At 52.9% G+C, this 18,099-nt stretch overlaps 1 protein-coding gene and 1 pseudogene across 1 annotated transcript in view; one reads left to right on the forward strand and one right to left on the reverse strand.

The window, feature by feature from the left end:
- The window catches only part of DNAH3 (dynein axonemal heavy chain 3), a 212,312-nt gene that overhangs the window by 170,177 nt on the left and 24,036 nt on the right, over nt 1–18,099 (reverse strand). Inside the window, exons 11-15 of the mRNA XM_054714387.1 lie at nt 14,029–14,165; nt 12,340–12,445; nt 9,497–9,675; nt 3,939–4,123; nt 2,708–2,831 (exon numbers count right to left, since the gene is read on the reverse strand). Coding sequence (XP_054570362.1) covers nt 2,708–2,831; nt 3,939–4,123; nt 9,497–9,675; nt 12,340–12,445; nt 14,029–14,165 — 731 coding nt within the window. The remainder of the gene's footprint in view (nt 1–2,707; nt 2,832–3,938; nt 4,124–9,496; nt 9,676–12,339; nt 12,446–14,028; nt 14,166–18,099) is intronic.
- LOC129148907 (U5 spliceosomal RNA) lies at nt 14,615–14,688 on the forward strand (annotated as a pseudogene).

An 18,099-nucleotide genomic window follows, 5' to 3' on the forward strand; every position in this document is an offset into this window, starting at 1 on the left:
AGCTGCAGGCAGCTGCAAAGGGCCCAGGCTCAGGTCGACAGTGGCAGCAGCAGCCGGGTAATGGGGGCGGCGTCTTCCTCTGATCCGCCAGGTCGCCTCCTGCAGTGGGAGGCCAGACTGTGGCTTAGGCGGGGGGAGAGGCAGAGGCAGTTAGGGTTGATCAGGCCAGCAGGGGAGCAAGTTAGGGATGATCAGGCCAGCAGGGGGGCAAGGTAGGGTCAATCAGGCCAGCATGGGGGCAAGGTAGGGGCAATCAGGCTGGCAGGGGGACAAGGTAGGGGCGATCAGGCAGGCAGGCAGAGGGGTTAGGAGCCAGTGGTCCTGGATTGTGAGAGGACTGTGGCCTAAACTGGCAGTTGGACATCCCCCAAGGGGTCCCAGATTGGAGAGGGTACAGGCCGAGCAGAGGGACCCCCCCACCCTATTGTGCACAAATTTTGTGCACCAGGCCTCTAGTATATATATATATAAAATCACTAGTGGGCACTTGGGAAATTAGGTTGAGTAAATGAGCTACTTAGAGGATCACCTGGGGTCTAAGGGAAGACAGTGGAGGGATTTAAAGACAGTGGACAGGTCAGGATTCTGGCAAGAAATATTCACTATGATGTTCAAAGAAACAAAGGTATGAGGGGACTTCTCAGGTGAGATGTGGACAGGTTAAAGGAGCAAATAGGAGTTAGAGAGGTACCAGGAGATCACCCTGAGGGAAGCCACCAATGAGAACAAGCTGCGGGACAATGAGAACCGAAACCGTGGAAGAGAAGAAGATTTGTTATTGGGGGGAGATGCAGCTACTGCCAGAGACCCAGGGCCAAAAGGGAGGGAGAGGAGGAAACCTGCAGCACTCTCCAGCCTGAGCCCTCTGCACTGAGCCTGCCTGCACCCAGCTCACCGGGGAGCCAGCAGCCCCTGCAGACTGGCAGCAGAGACAGTGGAGGGGTGGGGTGGAGAAGTAAGCAGGGGGTGGGGTGGGCACAGCAATGGAGAATAATTAGGCCCGAAGCCAAAGATTAGTGTGGGCTGGGAAAACACAGTCACATTTCTTGGATAGGAAGTAGGATTGTTGTCACAGAGGATGAATGAATGAATGAATGAATATTGCTCAGGTCTCTTCACGGCTGTTCTCAGGATTAAGGCAGAGGTGATGACCGGAGGTCTGAGGGCTCACTAACGAGGGCTGAGCCCAGGCCTGCGGGCCTCTCCTTCCTGACTCTCCTGTCGCAGCTCTTCGCCCTGATGCTGAGAGCGCAGGAGCTGCCCGTGGTGTCCCGCTGAGAGCTGCCCGGGAAGGAGAAGCCCAGCCCTCTCCCCGCCCCTAAGTCACAGCTGCTCCCCCTCCCCCAGAGCCTCCCTCCGTCCTGTCCTCTGGGCTCAGCAGCACCCGCTGCGTCAGTCTCACAGATGTCCTGCAAGGGCGCCCGGTAGGGGAGCGCGACGTGAAGACTTTTTCTCCCGAGAAGTCCTTGTTGAGAGTCACGGACAGATTCGGAATGCCCACCCCGGGCTGGACGCCGGGCACCATCTCCGGCCACCCGCTTCTCGCCAGCACAGAGGCCCTCATGAAACAAGGCGCTCTGCGCCTGCTCTGTTTCCCCATTTTCCAGACGAGGACACCAAGGCTCACCTAACCCACCCCTCGGGGTTCTGCTTCCTGGTTAGGCATCCAGGACCCATTCCCAGGGGAAGATGTGTGTCCGGATGGGGAGTTTCTGGAAATTCTGTACTTTTGCTCAGTTTTGTTGTGAACTTAATATTGTTCCAAAAAGTAAAGTCCGTTAATTAAAAAGTCAGTCCCACCCACTGGGCTAAGCGGTGGGTTCTGGGGACAGTGTCCATTTAGGTTGAGAGAGGATTAAGCTGCTGGAAGAAAAACTCATGTGCACACACATCCTCTGTTGTTGTTGTAGTTGTTGTTGGGGTGGGGTAGCAGATCTAGAATGTATTTTGAAGGAAGTGACGACATGGTTTTACCCGTTAGCCCAAACTCCCATGCTCCCGACATGCCTGCTTTTGTCTTTTCCCGCCTTTCTCCTATTTGCAGGAAGGATGGCCCTGACGCGGGGCAGTGGGCGATTTGCATGCAGAGGGGATAGTAATTGGCATAAACGTTTGTTCATAACCAAGCAGGGGGTGGGGGGGTGTGTGCGTGTGCTGGTGCGTGTGTGAGTGTGTGTACCTCGCGCACGGCCCTTGGCCACATCCGTGACACTGTCGGGCTGTGCCGTGTGCCTGTGCTTCCTGTCCCTGGTGAAAGCCCTCACGTGGCAGGCGCACACGGGCATGGTTAGCATAGAGCACGGTGCGCGGTGAGACTGCACCGTGAGGAAGGAGAGCACGCAGGGCCCCGCCGCCTCAGCCCCGAGCAGGAGAGCTGCGCCCGGCCTCCCCGCCTCCTGCCGCGCCTGTCACCCCGCCCTGACGCCTCCCAGCGGGCCGCTGCTTCTGCTGTTATTGCGAGGCTGTTCTTAAGGCCGCTATTTTTATCCTCTCTCTGCACCGCCAAGTTTTCATTGTTGGAGGCAGGGAGGGAAGGCGTTGGCAGGGGTCACAGTGAAGGAGCTTGGCATCCCTCAGGGGGATGCGAGGAACTTCCTTCTCTACCTGCAGCCCTTGCCCCCTCTCTGCTGGGCGGGCCGGGGGCCCAGCAGAACCGGGGAACTCAGAGTCATGAAGCTGCTGTCATCTGTCCGACACGCTCCCGTACCTCTTAACGAGGTCCAGCTCCGCCTGGTCCCTCTTGCTCAGGAGCAGGCTCCGGCTGTTTTCAAAGACGTCTTCGATCTGGTCCGGCCAGAGGAAGAGGGTGCTGTTCAGCTTGATGTCCTCGTCTGCAAAACACACCCCCTGCTCAGGGCTGCTTGGCACGTCAGCGAGAGGACAGGAGGGTGATGGACGGGGCGGGCAGCGCAGGGGGCCGCGGTGCGGGGGCCAGCCCACATCACTCAGCGCTTATGGCCCAGCCGGCGGAAGGCAGACCGCGTGATCCCCTTGGTTTCACTGATGGGCAGCAGTTGAGGAAGGGGCCGAGGTCACCACGCGAGAACGTGGGGCGCAGACAGGAAGCCCAGGTCTAATGGCCTCGCAAGCCACGCCCTGACGTCTGGCCTGACCGCCTTTCCAGGCGGCGGAGTGGACTCAAAGCCCGGGGTGATGTTCAGGTTCTAATCTTTAACAGTTTCACCTCACTGAGTCCCAGCCTCCCTTTCGGTTAAATGCCGGCAATGATAGCAATGCCAGATGTCCGCCTTCACATGCTCCAGGCAGTTAAAGTGCCTGGCTCTCCCCTGCACCGTGGGCTTAGGAGCAGAGCGTAGTGAGGGGATCCAGGGCCTGCGCACCCCCTGAGGCTCAGCCCAGGGAATGTGTGAGCTGCTAGAGAGCTACCTCTCACCCCCAGGCTCCTCGCTCCCGCCCCAGCCCACCCTGTTCCCAGATGAAGGCCGCTCTGAGGCGTGGCTGATGAAGGGCCAGCCCATCAGCTTCTCCTGCAGAACCTGGTCCTTACAAGCTCCCCCTTGGCCGGGTATGCCGTGAAGGGCCCGGCCACATCTTTCCTTCTCTGACATGCAGGAGCGTGGGGGGTGGGCCCTGGCCTCCTCCAAGGGAGGCTGGTATCAAGGCTCTCGCTGCATAAAATCTACCCATTTACAAAACGACTACGTTGGGAGTGACTTTCCCAGGAATGCCAGGAACAAGATGCCAAGACAGGCGTCTACAAGCAGTCAAATCCCCGGGTCTTTCTCCTGTTTGTCTAACAGTCAGACTCCCCTTGTTTGACTCGAGCTCCTGTGTGGTGAGCGCCTCTGACACATGCGGACACCCGAGGCAGCTCTCCCATCTCGACGTTCAGTGCCGGGATTGCAAACTCGTTCCCCCAACTCCTTCCCTGGAAACGCACACACAGGCTTGCATGTGGCTGCACGGCCTCGGCTTACGGGTCAGGTCTGCGTAGTCCATCAGGAACTCCAGCCGCTCGGCCGCATCCCGCAGCTGCCTCCTGAGTTTGAACACAGTGACGTCGCTGGATTTCTTGAGGAATGCGATGAGGGACACCAGCTCCTCGGTGTTGGCAGGGATCTCGCTGACTTTCTCTGCGATGCTGCTGTACTGGTGGCAGATGCTGCGGAACAGAAGCCAGCCATCAGCACCACCGCCCTCCACCAGCCTTCCTACAAGACTCATGGTGCTAAACAGACGGGATTCCTATCTGGAGACTAGGATGATGATGTCCAGCTGTTCTCTGCCTGCAGCCCTGATGGATGGCGCCCACATGCACACCACACTTCAGGAATACTCCCCGGAGAGGTGGCAGTGCTATCTGGCAGGTACCAAGCCTGTGACGGGGTGCCACGCCCCCACTGCAATCATGTATCATCTCGTTTAAGCCTCACAACAATTCTAAGAGGTAGGAACTGTTCTTACCAACATTTCGGAAGAAAGTGAGGCTGACTAACTTGATCCAAAGCAACATGGTGTGCAGGCGTCAAATCCAGGATCTGAACCTTCAACTGATTCCAGAGCTGCACTCTTCACAAACATACCCTGAGTAGAATTCAGATTCAGACCTGAGCAATAACAAGAATACCGCCAGCACCAGCAACTCCTCAGACTTTATGCTGGAAGAGAGCCCTACAGTACAGGCACTGCTCCCACTGCACACCAGCAAGCTCATCCTCACGCCTGCCGGCGATTCAGAGACACTTACATTCAACTCATGGAATTATTGGATCTAACTGCCCACTTCTCCACTGTGAGAAAGCGTGTTACTGTACGGATAATTTGAATATGCTCTAATTTATACAAAAGCCAACGAATCACAGTCTTCAGCATTTTAAGTATAATTAGGAACAAATGATCTCCAATACCTCCCTGTCTAGAGTGGCCCTCAAGAAATGTTAGTAATAACAGCTGTCATAATGTTTATTACTGATCACTACACGCCAATGGTCATCATGAGACAAAAACCACTCCTCTCAATGTTTTCAGTCTTCAACATTCTTTCTTAATAGAATGGTGCACCTTCGTAATAAAGCGAATGGTACCAAACGGGAGAGAGGGTGCCCACACCCTTGCAGATGATGCTGGAACTTAGGAATGAATTTGATACAGTTCTACAGAGAGAAGTGTCTGCTGCGCGGCCTGCGCCCAGAGCCTTCTCCACTCCTTGGCCCCAGCGGTGGGTTATATTCCCCAGCCTCCTTCTTAGTTTTAATTGGGTATTTTACTAGTCAGCTTTGTTACCATCTATACTAATAAAAGCGTAATATGCTAATTACACCAGACAGCCGAATGACCTTCCGGATGTCCTTCTGGACGAAGCTGGGGCTGTGAGGGCCGAGGCAAGCCGCCACAGCTGCGAGGGCTGAGCCCCTTGCACGGATTTCGTGCATCAGGCCTCTAGTAACAAAATATCACTGGGAGGCTTAAACAACAGGACCTGATTTTCTCACAGGCTGGAGGCTGGAAGTCAGGGTCAGTGTGCCAGCTGGTTTGGTTCCTGGTGAGGACTCTCTTCCGGGCTTGCAGACAGATGCTCTTCGCCGTGTCCTCATGTGGCAGAGAGGAAGAGAGCTATGATGTCTCTGTCTCTTCTTGTAAGGGACACAACCTATGACCTCACTTAACCTCATCGCCCTCATAGGCCTGGTCTCCAAGGCAGTCACATTGGGCATCAGTGCTTTGCTGCAGATGGGCTTGTGTGCCCCCAAAATTCATATGTTGAAACCCAATTCCTAATGTGATATTTGGAGGGGCGCTGGGTGGTGAGTAGGTCGGGAGGGTTATGACCGCACGAGGGCTTAGTGCCTGATAGAGGGGCTCCCTCACCTGTCCTGCTTTGTGAGAGCACAGCGAGAGGGTGTCTGAACCAGGAAGTGGGCTCGCAACAGACACTCTAGCCTCCAGAACTGTGAGAAACCAACTTCTCTTGCTTATAAGCCACCCAGTCCGTGGTCGTCTGTCACAGCAGCTCAAATGGACTAAGACAGACTTCAACATGCAAACTCTGGGAGAGCACAGCTCAGATCACAGCAGGCATGATCATGTGATTGGGGTCCAGTCCTCAGGAGTGGGAAGCAGTGCGACTGTCACTCACAGGTGCAGCACATGACAGTGTCCCTGCACACTCCATGCTCTCTCCTTCTATCCCCTGCCCAGGATCTCAACACTTAAAACGACCTTGAAAACTACATTTTGAAGATGTCAAGTTACCATCTTGCTTGAGTTTTTGAATGGCCATAGTAGGTCTCCTCCATGAATCTAGAGCTACACTGAGCAAGAAATAAACTTCTATTGTGTTTGATCATAACATCTTGGGCCTATGTGTTACAGCATTTGGCCTACCCTACCCTAACTAATACAGATAGATGCTCTCAGCCCGACAGACTGCTCCCTGATAGAATCCATCCTTCTTCCCTTTTGTATGAGAATTCAGAGTGAATGTCATCTGGCTGCTGGCTGTCAGTTCCATGGAGGCTCAGAGGGTAGCAGAGACCCTCCAAAGGCCCTGAATATGACCCAATGATATCAACACAACCCCTCAGCGATATCCAGGACACACTGAGGGCAGGAGACATTGCCTCTACATGTACTGATAATATGATTGAAAATATAAAAGGCTGGCCCCGGCCTGGTAGCTCAGCTGGTTAGGGCATCATCCCCATACACCAAGGTTGTGGATTTGATCCCTGGTCAGGGAACATAAAGAGACAACCAATAAGTGCATGAATAAGTGAAACAATAAATCAGAGCCTCTCTCTTTTCCCACCCCCTTTTCTCCTCTCTCCCCCCTTCCCCCAAAAATAGCCCTAAAAGGCCAGGGGTCCCATAGACAATTCTATTCTCTGCCCCATGTGGGGAACAGCATAAGGGACACCAACAATGTATACCGATCTGTGGCCTCTTTCTATGGTTGTCCTTATTTTATATATATTTTAAATTTTATTGTTTAAAGTATTACAAATAGTAGTACATATATCTCCCCCCCACATTGACCTTCCCCCAGCCTCTCCTACCCGCTGTCGCATGCCATCATCCCACCCCCGCAGGTTTTGTGTCCATTGGTTGTGCTTATATGCATGCACACAAGTCCTTTGGTTGATCTCTTTTCCCCCCTCCCCAACACTCCCCTGCCTTCCCGCTGTAATTTGACAGTCTGTTCGATGCTTTACTGCCTCTGTATCTCTCTTTTTGTTCATCAGGTTATAATGTTCTTTATTATCCATAAATGAGTGAGATCATGTGGTATTTTTCTTTCATTGACTGGCTTATTTCACTTAACATAATGCTCTCCAAGTCCATCCATGCTGCTGCAAATGGTGAGAATTCCTTCTTTTTTACCACAGCGTAGTATTCCATTGTGTAGATGTACCATCGTTTTCTGATCCACTCATCTGCTGATGGGCATTTAGGCTGTTTCCAAATCTTAGCTATTGTGAATTGTGCTGCTATGAACATAGGGTGCATATATCTTTTCTGATTGGTGTTTTTGATTTCTTGGGATATATCCCTAGAAGTGGGATCACTGGGTCAAATGGGAGTTCCATTTTCAGTTTTTTGAGGAAACTCCATACTGTTCTCCACAGTGGCTGCACCAGTCTGCATTCCCACCAGCAGTGCACGAGGGTTCCTTTTTCTCAGCATCCTCGCCAGCACTTGTCGTTTGCTGACCTTATTTTAGACAAGACCTCGCACCCTGAAGAAAACAAGCAGCTGGACCACCGGGATAGCCTCTCTCGTCTCTGCTCAGGGCTCTGCAATTTGGTCAACCCTCCGGGTCACTGTTCTAGCAACTTTAGATGCAAATGGCCGTGCCCGCCTTCCTGCCCAGGGCGCCCTGCCCAGGCACACCCAGACCTGGAAACAGGACGGCCCACAGCACTGACAGGACAGCGATGGGGAAGGACAGGGCCTGGATCCGGAGACTCACACTCACTTTCTTGGGCAAGTTAGGTTTCCTTTCTGAGCCTCATTCCCCTCGCTCAGTGAGGGGGCTTCTGTCTGCCTCCCCCACCTCAGGGCCTTGTGGAAGCTCAAATCAGTCAGAGTCTCCGGGGTTAAGGCAGAAAGTTACCGGAACTCTTGATGCTGAAACTTTCCAAAGAAAGTGTCCCCGCAGCATGAAGGCTCAGACCTTGTGCCATCCGTCCCACCTTCCAGGGACGCATCGCCAGTAACACAAGGTTCACACCCAGCCTCTGGCTGCAGTGCCGGACCCCGGCGTCACCAGCCCTGAGGGGCTGTGCGGTGGGGGAGCATGGACTTCCGGGTCACAGGACGGGAGGCTGAGCGCTGGTGTCCCTTGCTGCCTCTCAGAGGCCCCTCTTCCTCAGCAGGTGAGGGAACGCGCCCGCCTCTCGGGCTCTGTGGAGGCCTCACTGGACCGCAGCGCTCAGATGCTCAGCAGCCCCTGGACGGGCCGCTGGGCTGGGAGAACGGCATCTCCGATATCAATTTGTCAGTGAGCTTCTGACAGGTGGCTTGTAACCCCTAAAGCACTATAAAATGCTAAACTGACATGCGTTTACATTAAGTGGGTAACATGTAGCATGTATACCAGGGACCACGCCTCCTAAACTGCCGGAGCCCGGAGTTCGGCGCTCCCCGAGGAACAGCTGGCATCAGGGATGAGCTGCTCCGTACCATTCGCTCCAGACACGGTGGCAGAGGTGCCGCCCACCTCTCCGCGTCATTCCCTCTCCTGCCAACCACACCGAGTCTTCTTGGGGAGCCCGCTCCCTCTCAGTCCACGGGGCCTAGTAGGGTGACAGCCACCCAGAGACGGGGGCTGGTCTGCTGCCGCCCAGGGGAGCTGCGGGCAGCGTCACGCAGGCCAGGGCGACGGGGAGGCCGTTGGGACAGCAGAAACCTTTCCCTCCGGATGGAACCTGAGAGCGTGAGCCCCGAGCTGCTGGGGTGCACACACCAGAGCCTGTCTGGGGACGGGGCCAACACAGCGGGGAGAGGCGGGCGCTGACCGTCGGGCTGAGGGCTGAAGCCAGCAACCCCTGAACTTTCCAACGCGTGGGCCCAGGTTCCCTTTGTTACACTCACCAGCCTGTCTGGCTTCTCTTCCTTACAGCCGACACCGTGTGACTGCTGCAGAGACACTCACCCCGAAGTGAGGCACGACCTCGGGCTGTCCGAGTGACAGACCCCAGCCCCACCCAGCAGCGGCCTGCACGGAGCGCTCTGGGTGTGTGCTGGGTGGTGGGCAGAGGGCTGTGCCCTCGGACAGCGGCCCACCGAGCAGCACCCCAGCGGCCCGGCAAGCAAGCGAAGGCTGAAGGATCCCCTCCCCTCCCCCGCTGCCCCCCTCCCCCCACTCCAGCTCCAAGCCCCACGTCTTACTGCCGCTCACCTTCCAGCCGAACCTGAATTCCCTGCCACCCTCATTTTGGGTTCAGCCTGGTCATGGTTGGGAGGTGCAAATTCGGTCTACATCCCCCCGTTTGTGCCAACTGTCAGTGCTCTTTCTCCGCACGCCTGGCAGTACCTGGAGTTGGTGTCCCGGTTCACGTCCACTTGGAACTGAATCAGGCGGTCTTTCAGGTTCTGGGTTCGCTCACAGAGGTCATAATTGAGGGTCATGGTGTCAAGGCAGAACATGGCCAACGGCACGGAGATGTGCATGGACGCAATTTCATTTTTCCGCTTTTTTATGCTGTTGATCTTCTGTGAAAGGAGCACGTTAACTAGTTAACTCACCGGTGGCCTCTGGCGTTGCCGCAGCCCCGGCCCTGGCCACCCGCCGGGCCGCGGCACACACACAGCACACACACAGCACACACACCGCACAGACACTGCACACACACAGCACACACACACACAGCACACACACAGCACTCACACAGCACTCACACACACACAGCACACACAGAGCACACACACACACAGCACACACAGCACACACACAGCACACACAGCACACACACAGCACACACACAGCACACACACCGCACAGACACCGCACACACACAGCACACACACACACAGCACACACACACAGCACACACACCGCGCACACATAGCACACACACAGCACACACACACAGCGCACACACAGCACACACAGCACACACACAGCGCACACACACAGCACACACACACACAGCACACACACAGCACACACACAGCACACACACACACAGCACACACACCGCACAGACACCGCACACACACAGCACACACACACAGCACACACACACACAGCACACACACACAGCACACACACAGCACACACACAGCACAGACACAGCACACACACAGCACACACACACACAGCACACACACAGCACACACACAGCACACACACAGCACACACACAGCACACACACCGCACACACACAGCACACACACAGCACACACACACACAGCACACACACAGCACTCACACAGCACACACACAGCACACACACCGCGCACACACCGCACACACACCGCACACACACACAGCACACACACACAGCACACACACACCGCACACACACACCGCACACACACAGCACACACACAGCACACACACCGCACACACACCCACACACACCGCACACACACACCGCACACACTCAGCACACACACAGCACACACACCGCGCACACACCGCACACACACCGCACACACACACAGCACACACACACAGCGCACACACACCGCACACACACACCGCACACACACAGCACACACACCGCACACACACCGCACACACACCGCACACACACAGCACACACAGCACACACACAGCACACACACCGCACAGACACTGCACACACACAGCACACACACAGCACACACACAGCACACACACGGCACACACACAGCACACACACAGCACACACACCGCACAGACACTGCACACACACACCACACACACACACAGCACACACACACAGCACACACACAGCACACACACCGCACAGACACCGCACACACACAGCACACACACAGCACACACACAGCACACACACCGCACAGACACCGCACACACACAGCACACACACACACAGCACACACACAGCACACACACCGCACACACACCGCACACACACAGCACACACACACACTGCACGCACACACACCGCACACACACAGCACACACACAGCACACACACAGCACACACACCGCACACACACATTGCACACACACACACCGCACACACACAGCACACACACACAGCACACACACAGTACTCACACAGCACACACACAGCACACACACAGCACACACACCGCACACACACAGCACACACACACAGCACACACACACAGCACACACACAGCACACACACACAGCACACACAGCACACACACCGCACACACACCGCACACACACCGCACACACACACAGCACACACACACAGCACACACACACCACACACACACAGCACACACAGCACACACACAGCACACACACCGCACACACACCGCACACACACAGCACACACACCGCACACACACCACACACACACAGCACACACACACAGCACACACACCGCACCCAAACACAGCACACAGACACAGCACACACACACACCGCACACACACACAGCACACACACACAGCACACACAGCACACACACACCGCACACACACACCGCACACACACCGCACACACACCGCACACACACCACACACACACAGCACACACACACAGCACACACACAGCACTCAAACAGCGCACACACACAGCACACACACAGCACACACACACAGCACACACACCACACACACACCGCACACACACACGCACACACACACCGCACACACACACCGCACACACACTGCACATACACACAGCACACACATACAGCACACACAGCACACAAGCACAGCACAAACACACAGCACACACACAGCACACACAGCACACATACACAGCACAACACACCGCACACACACCGCACACACACCGCACACACACACAGCACACACACACCGCACACACACTGCACATACACACAGCACACACAGCACACACATACAGCACACAAGCACAGCACAAACACACAGCACACACACAGCACACACAGCACACATACACAGCACAACACACCGCACACACACACAGCACACAAACACAGCACACACACAGCACACACATACAGCGCACACACAGAGCACACACACAGTACACACACCGCACACACACAGCACATACACAACACACACACCGCACACACACACCACACATACACAGCACACACACAGCACACACACCGCACACACACAGCACACACAGCACACACACAGCATTCACACCACACCAGGGGGCCCGGACCACCCGCAGCGTGTGTGCAGCCCACGGCACCAAGACACGGAATGTGCAGCGGCATCTCCTACCGTCACAAAGTCATCAATTTCATGGTTTTCTTTCAGGAATGCAGTGATGCTCTGCTCTGCCGTGTTATCCAATAAGTCGTCATACTTTCTGTAGACATTTAAGTATCTTCACATCGAAGAGCATAAAATCAAACATACGAACATGGGCCGCCAAATTAGCTTAGTCAGAGTGGCAAATGCAGACACACTTAAATCAGCTCACACCAAGACAGAGAAAGAAGGTGACCGAGGGTATATGGAACTGGAAATTCAGAACTTTGACTGAAAATTCCAATTTTGTTACCTCCTGGCGACATGAACTTAGACAAGATATTTCTCTTTTTCAGAGAGCTGTGTCTTTAACTAAAGCGGAAACGGTAACGCCTTAGAGCACACCTGCCACAAGGTCTGTAAAGCAGTTAACACGGAGCCGGACCCACAGTGGACGCGCAATAGCCATGACCCCCTCCCGCCTTCCAGCTCTCAGATGAAAATTTGGAACGAATGAACCTAAAATCAATGTAATAAAATGAAGTTTCCCTCTGTCTGTTAACAGATCACGCAGAAATGCTGGGCAGTTTCTCTCAGGCTGGAGGATGTATTTGGGATGCTCCACCATGAGTTCATGTGAAAGTGAGGATGCTGTGAGGAAGCAGAGCTAACTGGGTGGGCCAGTGCACTCTCCCACGGGCTGGCCGACTTCAGGGACTCGGAGGCCGAGACAGCAGGGAAACCCGGAGCTGCAAGTCCAGAGAGCAAACCGGGAGGGGCCTCCCCGGACAGGGCCAGCCGGGCTTCCCGCCGAGGCTCCGAGCCACATGCACCGGCGGGAGTGCCCATCCGAGTCCACGGTTTCCAGACCAGGTTAGCAGTTCTCATCAGCGGTGGACTTTGCTCCCAGGGGACACTCGGCTATGCCCTGGGACGTCTATTGTGGCCATAATTGTAGAGAACCCCGCCGGCGTGTAACGGATGGGCAGAGGCCAAGGAAGCTACTGCAAACCCCGCCTCGCGCAGGCAGCCCCACAGAGCAGTGTCTGCTCAAGTATCAGCAGAGCGGCCGTCACGAAGCCCAGGGGAGGGAGCACACGTCCTGGCTGGTGTGGGACAGCCCCGTGGTGACTGCTGACAACATCGTCTCCACTCTCAGGGGCTCCGTGTAGATGCCAGCAGTTGCATCCGCCATCACCCCAAACGCATGCCCCTCACGTGAGCAGATGCACGTGCTCACAGCGTCACCACTCGGCACGCAGGGAACGTGTCCTCAGTCCGTCCTCCCACCCCTAAGCCGGCGAGCTCAGGAAACAGGGAGCTGCTCTAAAGTTCACCGGAGAGCAAAAGCTCCCGCACGGATGAGGGCTGCTGGGGTGTCCTCGCTCTCACCGCACACACACCAGCCTGTTCAGTCACACGGAGGCGCTGTCACCTTCCTAAAGTCCAGACGCTTCTAACCTGTGGGCCACACGGTTTCTGATCGGGAGGTGGACTGTACCGGAGTGTGAACCCTGGTTCTCCTGTCTGTTGTCTGGGCCGCGGTGGGAACCTCACAGTGCCCTGGTGTGTGAACCGGGGCGCGTGTGATACCCAGGTAAGTCCTGTTGGCTGTGAGTCTGCATCGTCTCAGCTGAGTGGGAGCAGCGGTCATTCACCTGAAGGCAGGCAAGAACCCCCAACCAACGCCCTGGGCTAAGTTACCGCGCACCAGCTTACTTGTGGGGGCCGACTTGGTTTTTCTGATAGACCTTGAAAGCCTGATCCACGTAATCAGAAACCAGCTTTTCTTCAGGGTTAACGGTTCCAAGAACCAGGTTATATCCTTTCAGCTCTGGGAACAGGACAGATTCCACCTAAAGAACAGAAACCGTAAGACAGGAGGAGGGGGACGGCCCCCAAGGGCAAGGTGTGCAGAGGGTTCATTTCTGGGATACCAGCTACTTCCTGCTCCCGTTGCTCCTGAGCGAGGCTGGCTCACTCCTCCCTCTTGTGGGTTACTCATCGCTCCAGTCCTTGTTCCTCTCAAGTCCCATGTCCTGGGAGAGTCCCTGGGGCCCGGGGGATGTGAGGTGTCCCTGCTGAACTTTCTCGTCACAACTGTCACTAAATGAGCGTGTAACGAGCCGTCCTAGGTTTGTCAGGGGTATCAGTATCATGAGAGCCTGGGTCACATCTGAGTTCTGCACTCCTGTGAAGAGCTTGGCACATTGAGTAAGTGCTCAATAAATACCGGGGACTGAAGGGATATCGTAGGGTGCCCGTCACCCCATTAACTTCTCTCTAAGGAAAAGCTCCTAGGTACTCTGGTATCTCTTCAGACCACATAAGTCTTTTGCCTTTTACTAAAGATTTCTGTGGAGAGGAACAGTTATAGGAAGAAGGAGAAGGAGAAGGAAAAGGAGAAGGAGGAGGAGGAGGAAGAGGAAGAGGAGGAGGAGGAGGAAGAAGAGGAGAAGGAGAAGGAGAGGAGGGAGGAGGAGGAGGAGGAGGAGGAGGAGGAGGAGGAGGAGGAGAAGGAGGAGGAGGAGGAGGTGGAAGAGGAGGAGGAAGAGGAGGAGGAGGAAGAGGAAGAAGAAGAAGAAAGAAGAGGAGGAGGAGGAGGAGGAGGAGGGGCTCCTAGGGACATGGGTTCTAACCCTGACTCTGCCACTAGGTCCTGTGTGGCTGAGGCGAGCCGCTTCTCCCTGCACTTCTGCCTTTTCACCTGAAGAAAAGGAGATACTAGGTTCTTCTCTCAGCTCCGGGGGAAGCTTTGGTTTGATAGTCATTCTGAAAATTCAGATGCTCCCACTTGTGTACGTCTGAGAAATGCTCTGTGTGTGGTTATGGAGGCCGTGAAGACCCGAGCGCTAAGGAAGCTGTCAGAGACCCTTCACAGGGCCCCCCTGGGTACAGCAGTGTGGGCGCGGGCTATCGATTTAGAAAGGGGGAAGCGAGTGCGAGTGATCTGCGCCGGCTCTGTTCACGGCAGAGGCTTCAGGCCGGTGGAAGGGCAGCACCTCGCTGTGGCCGTGGCTGAAAGCAAGGAGCTGGAGGAGTGGCACTGGTCAGTGTGGGGTGAGTGGGTTGGGGCAGACACGAGTGGGCAGGCTCATGGGTGGTCTCTTTGGGAGAAGTCTTCAACGAAAAGACGAAGCAACGCCCTTGTTGCCCTTTAAACGTGGCTGGTTCCCCCAGGCCCCGTAGAACCATCCGTAAAACTGAGCCGAGAACAACAGCACGCTTTCCCGCCTTCTCTCCCTGGCTCTCTGAGCCCCGACTTCCTGGTTCGGACATCACCCTCAGGCGTATGTTGGCACACTTTTCTGGCCCTATGAGTGAGGAAACTCTCCCACAGGAGAGAGGCTGGCCTCAGCAGCCCTGCCATATATATATCTGTCTAGGAGAGTAATGGCTGCTCATGCTGACTTAAATTCTGCTTACTTCTTGGTTTTGAGTTTTAGAAAACCCATATTTTACCTCATCCAGCTTCTTTTATTTATGCCTCTTATTCAACTCTTTTTATTTCAATCTGTATTAAATCAGAATACCTCCATGTCTTCCTCAATTTTATTTTTTAATTTTTTTGACTAAACAATTTTTGGTTTTTCAATTACAGTTGACATATAATATTATATTAGTTTCAGGTGTACAACCCCGGGATTAGACATTATATAACTTGATAAGTGATCACCCCAATAAATCTAGTACCCATCTGACATCCTACATCGTTATTATAATATTATCTGTAATAATAATAATTATTATATTATCTATAATATTATCTATAATAATAATATTAACAATGCTAATTAGACCTAATGTCCTTCCTGACAAAGCCGGGCCGGAGGGAAGCCAGCCCAGGTCCCGGGTGCTGGAGGGAAGCTGGTGCTGGCAGCCAGGGGAAGGAAGGCCTACTCTTACACGAATTTTCGCGCATCAGACCTCTAGTTAACTATATTCCCTATGCTGTACTTCACATCCCATGACTGTTTTGTAACTACCAATTTGTACCTCTTAATCCCCTCACCTTTTCAACCATCCTCCCAACTCCCTTCCCATCTGGCAACCGTTAAAATGTTCTTTGTATCTATGGGTTTGTTTCTATTCTCCTTGTTTGTTTAGTTTGTTTTTTAGATTCCACATCCAAGTGGTATCATATGCCATTTGTCTTCCTCTGACCTATTTCACTTAGCATAATAGCCTCCAGGTCCATTCATGTTGTTGCAGGTGTCAAGATTTCATTCTTTTTTATGGTTGAGTCATATTCCATTGTATATATTCACCACTTCTTTATCCATTCATCTCTTGATGGACTTAGGTTGCTTCCATATCTTGACTATTGTAAATAATGCTGCAGTGAACACACGGATACATATGTCTTTTTGAAATAGAGTTCTGGGTTTCTTTGGATAAGTGCCCAGGAGTGGAATGGCCAGGTCCTTCTTTGTCTCTTATAGACTTTGATTTAAACTCTATTTTGTCTGGTAAACTCTTTTGCTACCCTAGCTTTTTTTGTTGCTTTGTTTCCATTTTCATGAGGTATCTTTTCCATCCCTTTACTTTCAGTCTGTGTGTGCCTTCCACCTGAAGTGGGTCTCTGTGGACCACAAGGTCTTGTTTTGTTATCCCTCTAGCCACCCTATGTCTTCTGATTGGAATGTATAATCCATTTGCATTTAAAGTAATTATTGATAGATATGTATTTATTGCCATTTTATTAATCACATTTTTATCTTTTTTTTCTCTTCTTCTTAAAGAAAACCATTTGACATTTCTTGTTATTCTGGGAAGTTCTTAATCTATTTTGAAATTCTTTCTTTCTTTTTTTTAAAAAAAAGTATTTATTTGTTTTCCCATCGCCATTTATCCCCTCTATGTCTTTTAATTCTAAATGACAACCTTGTTGGATAGAGTAATCTTAGGTGTAGGTCCTTGGTTTCCATCACTTTGAATATTTCTTGCCACTCCCTTTTGGCCTGCAAAGTTTCTGTTGAGAGATCAGCTGACAGTCTTATAAGGGGTCCCTTGTGGATAACTAATTGCTTTTCTATTTTGTTGCTTCTAAGATTCTCTCTTTGTTTTTAAACCCCTGGCATTTTAATTATGATGTGTCTTGGTGTGGGCCTCCTTGTGTTCATCTTATTTGGGACTCTGTGCTTCCTGGACTTGTATGTCTGTTTCCTTTAGCAGGTTTGGGAAGTTTTCTGTCATTATTTTTTCAAATGGGTTTTCAGTATCTTGCTCTCTCTCTTCTCCTTTTGGCACCCCCATGATGCCGATGTTGGTACGCTTGAGGTGGTCCCAGAGGCTCCTTATACTATTTTCATATTTCTGGATTCTTTTCTCTTTTTGCTGTTCTGATTGGTTGTTTTCTGTTTCCTTATCTTCCAAGTCTCTGCTTCATCTACTTCCCTGTTCATTCCTATAATGTATTCTTTATTTCAGTTTGTATATTTTTCATTTCTGACTGGACTGTTTTTGCATTTCCTATTCCTTTGTTGAAGTTCTTACTGAGTTCATCTACTCTTCCCCTAAGTTAATTGAGCATTGTTATAACCAGTGTTTTGAACTCTTCATTAAGTAGATTGCTTGTCTTGATTTTGTCTAGTTCTTTTTCTGGAGTTTTGTTCTGTTCTTTCATTTGGGACACGTTTCTCTGTCTCCTCATTTTAGTTGCCTCCCTTTGTTTGTTTCTGTGTATTGGGTAGAGCTGCTATATCTCCAGGGCTTGGTAGAGTGGCCTTGTGTAGTAGGTGTTTTGTATGATCCCAGGAGAGGCCAAGCTGTGACCTAAGGCCTGCTGCT

Source organism: Eptesicus fuscus, chromosome 4, assembly GCF_027574615.1.
Source record: "Eptesicus fuscus isolate TK198812 chromosome 4, DD_ASM_mEF_20220401, whole genome shotgun sequence".
In the NCBI taxonomy this organism is placed as follows: Eukaryota; Metazoa; Chordata; class Mammalia; order Chiroptera; family Vespertilionidae; genus Eptesicus; species Eptesicus fuscus.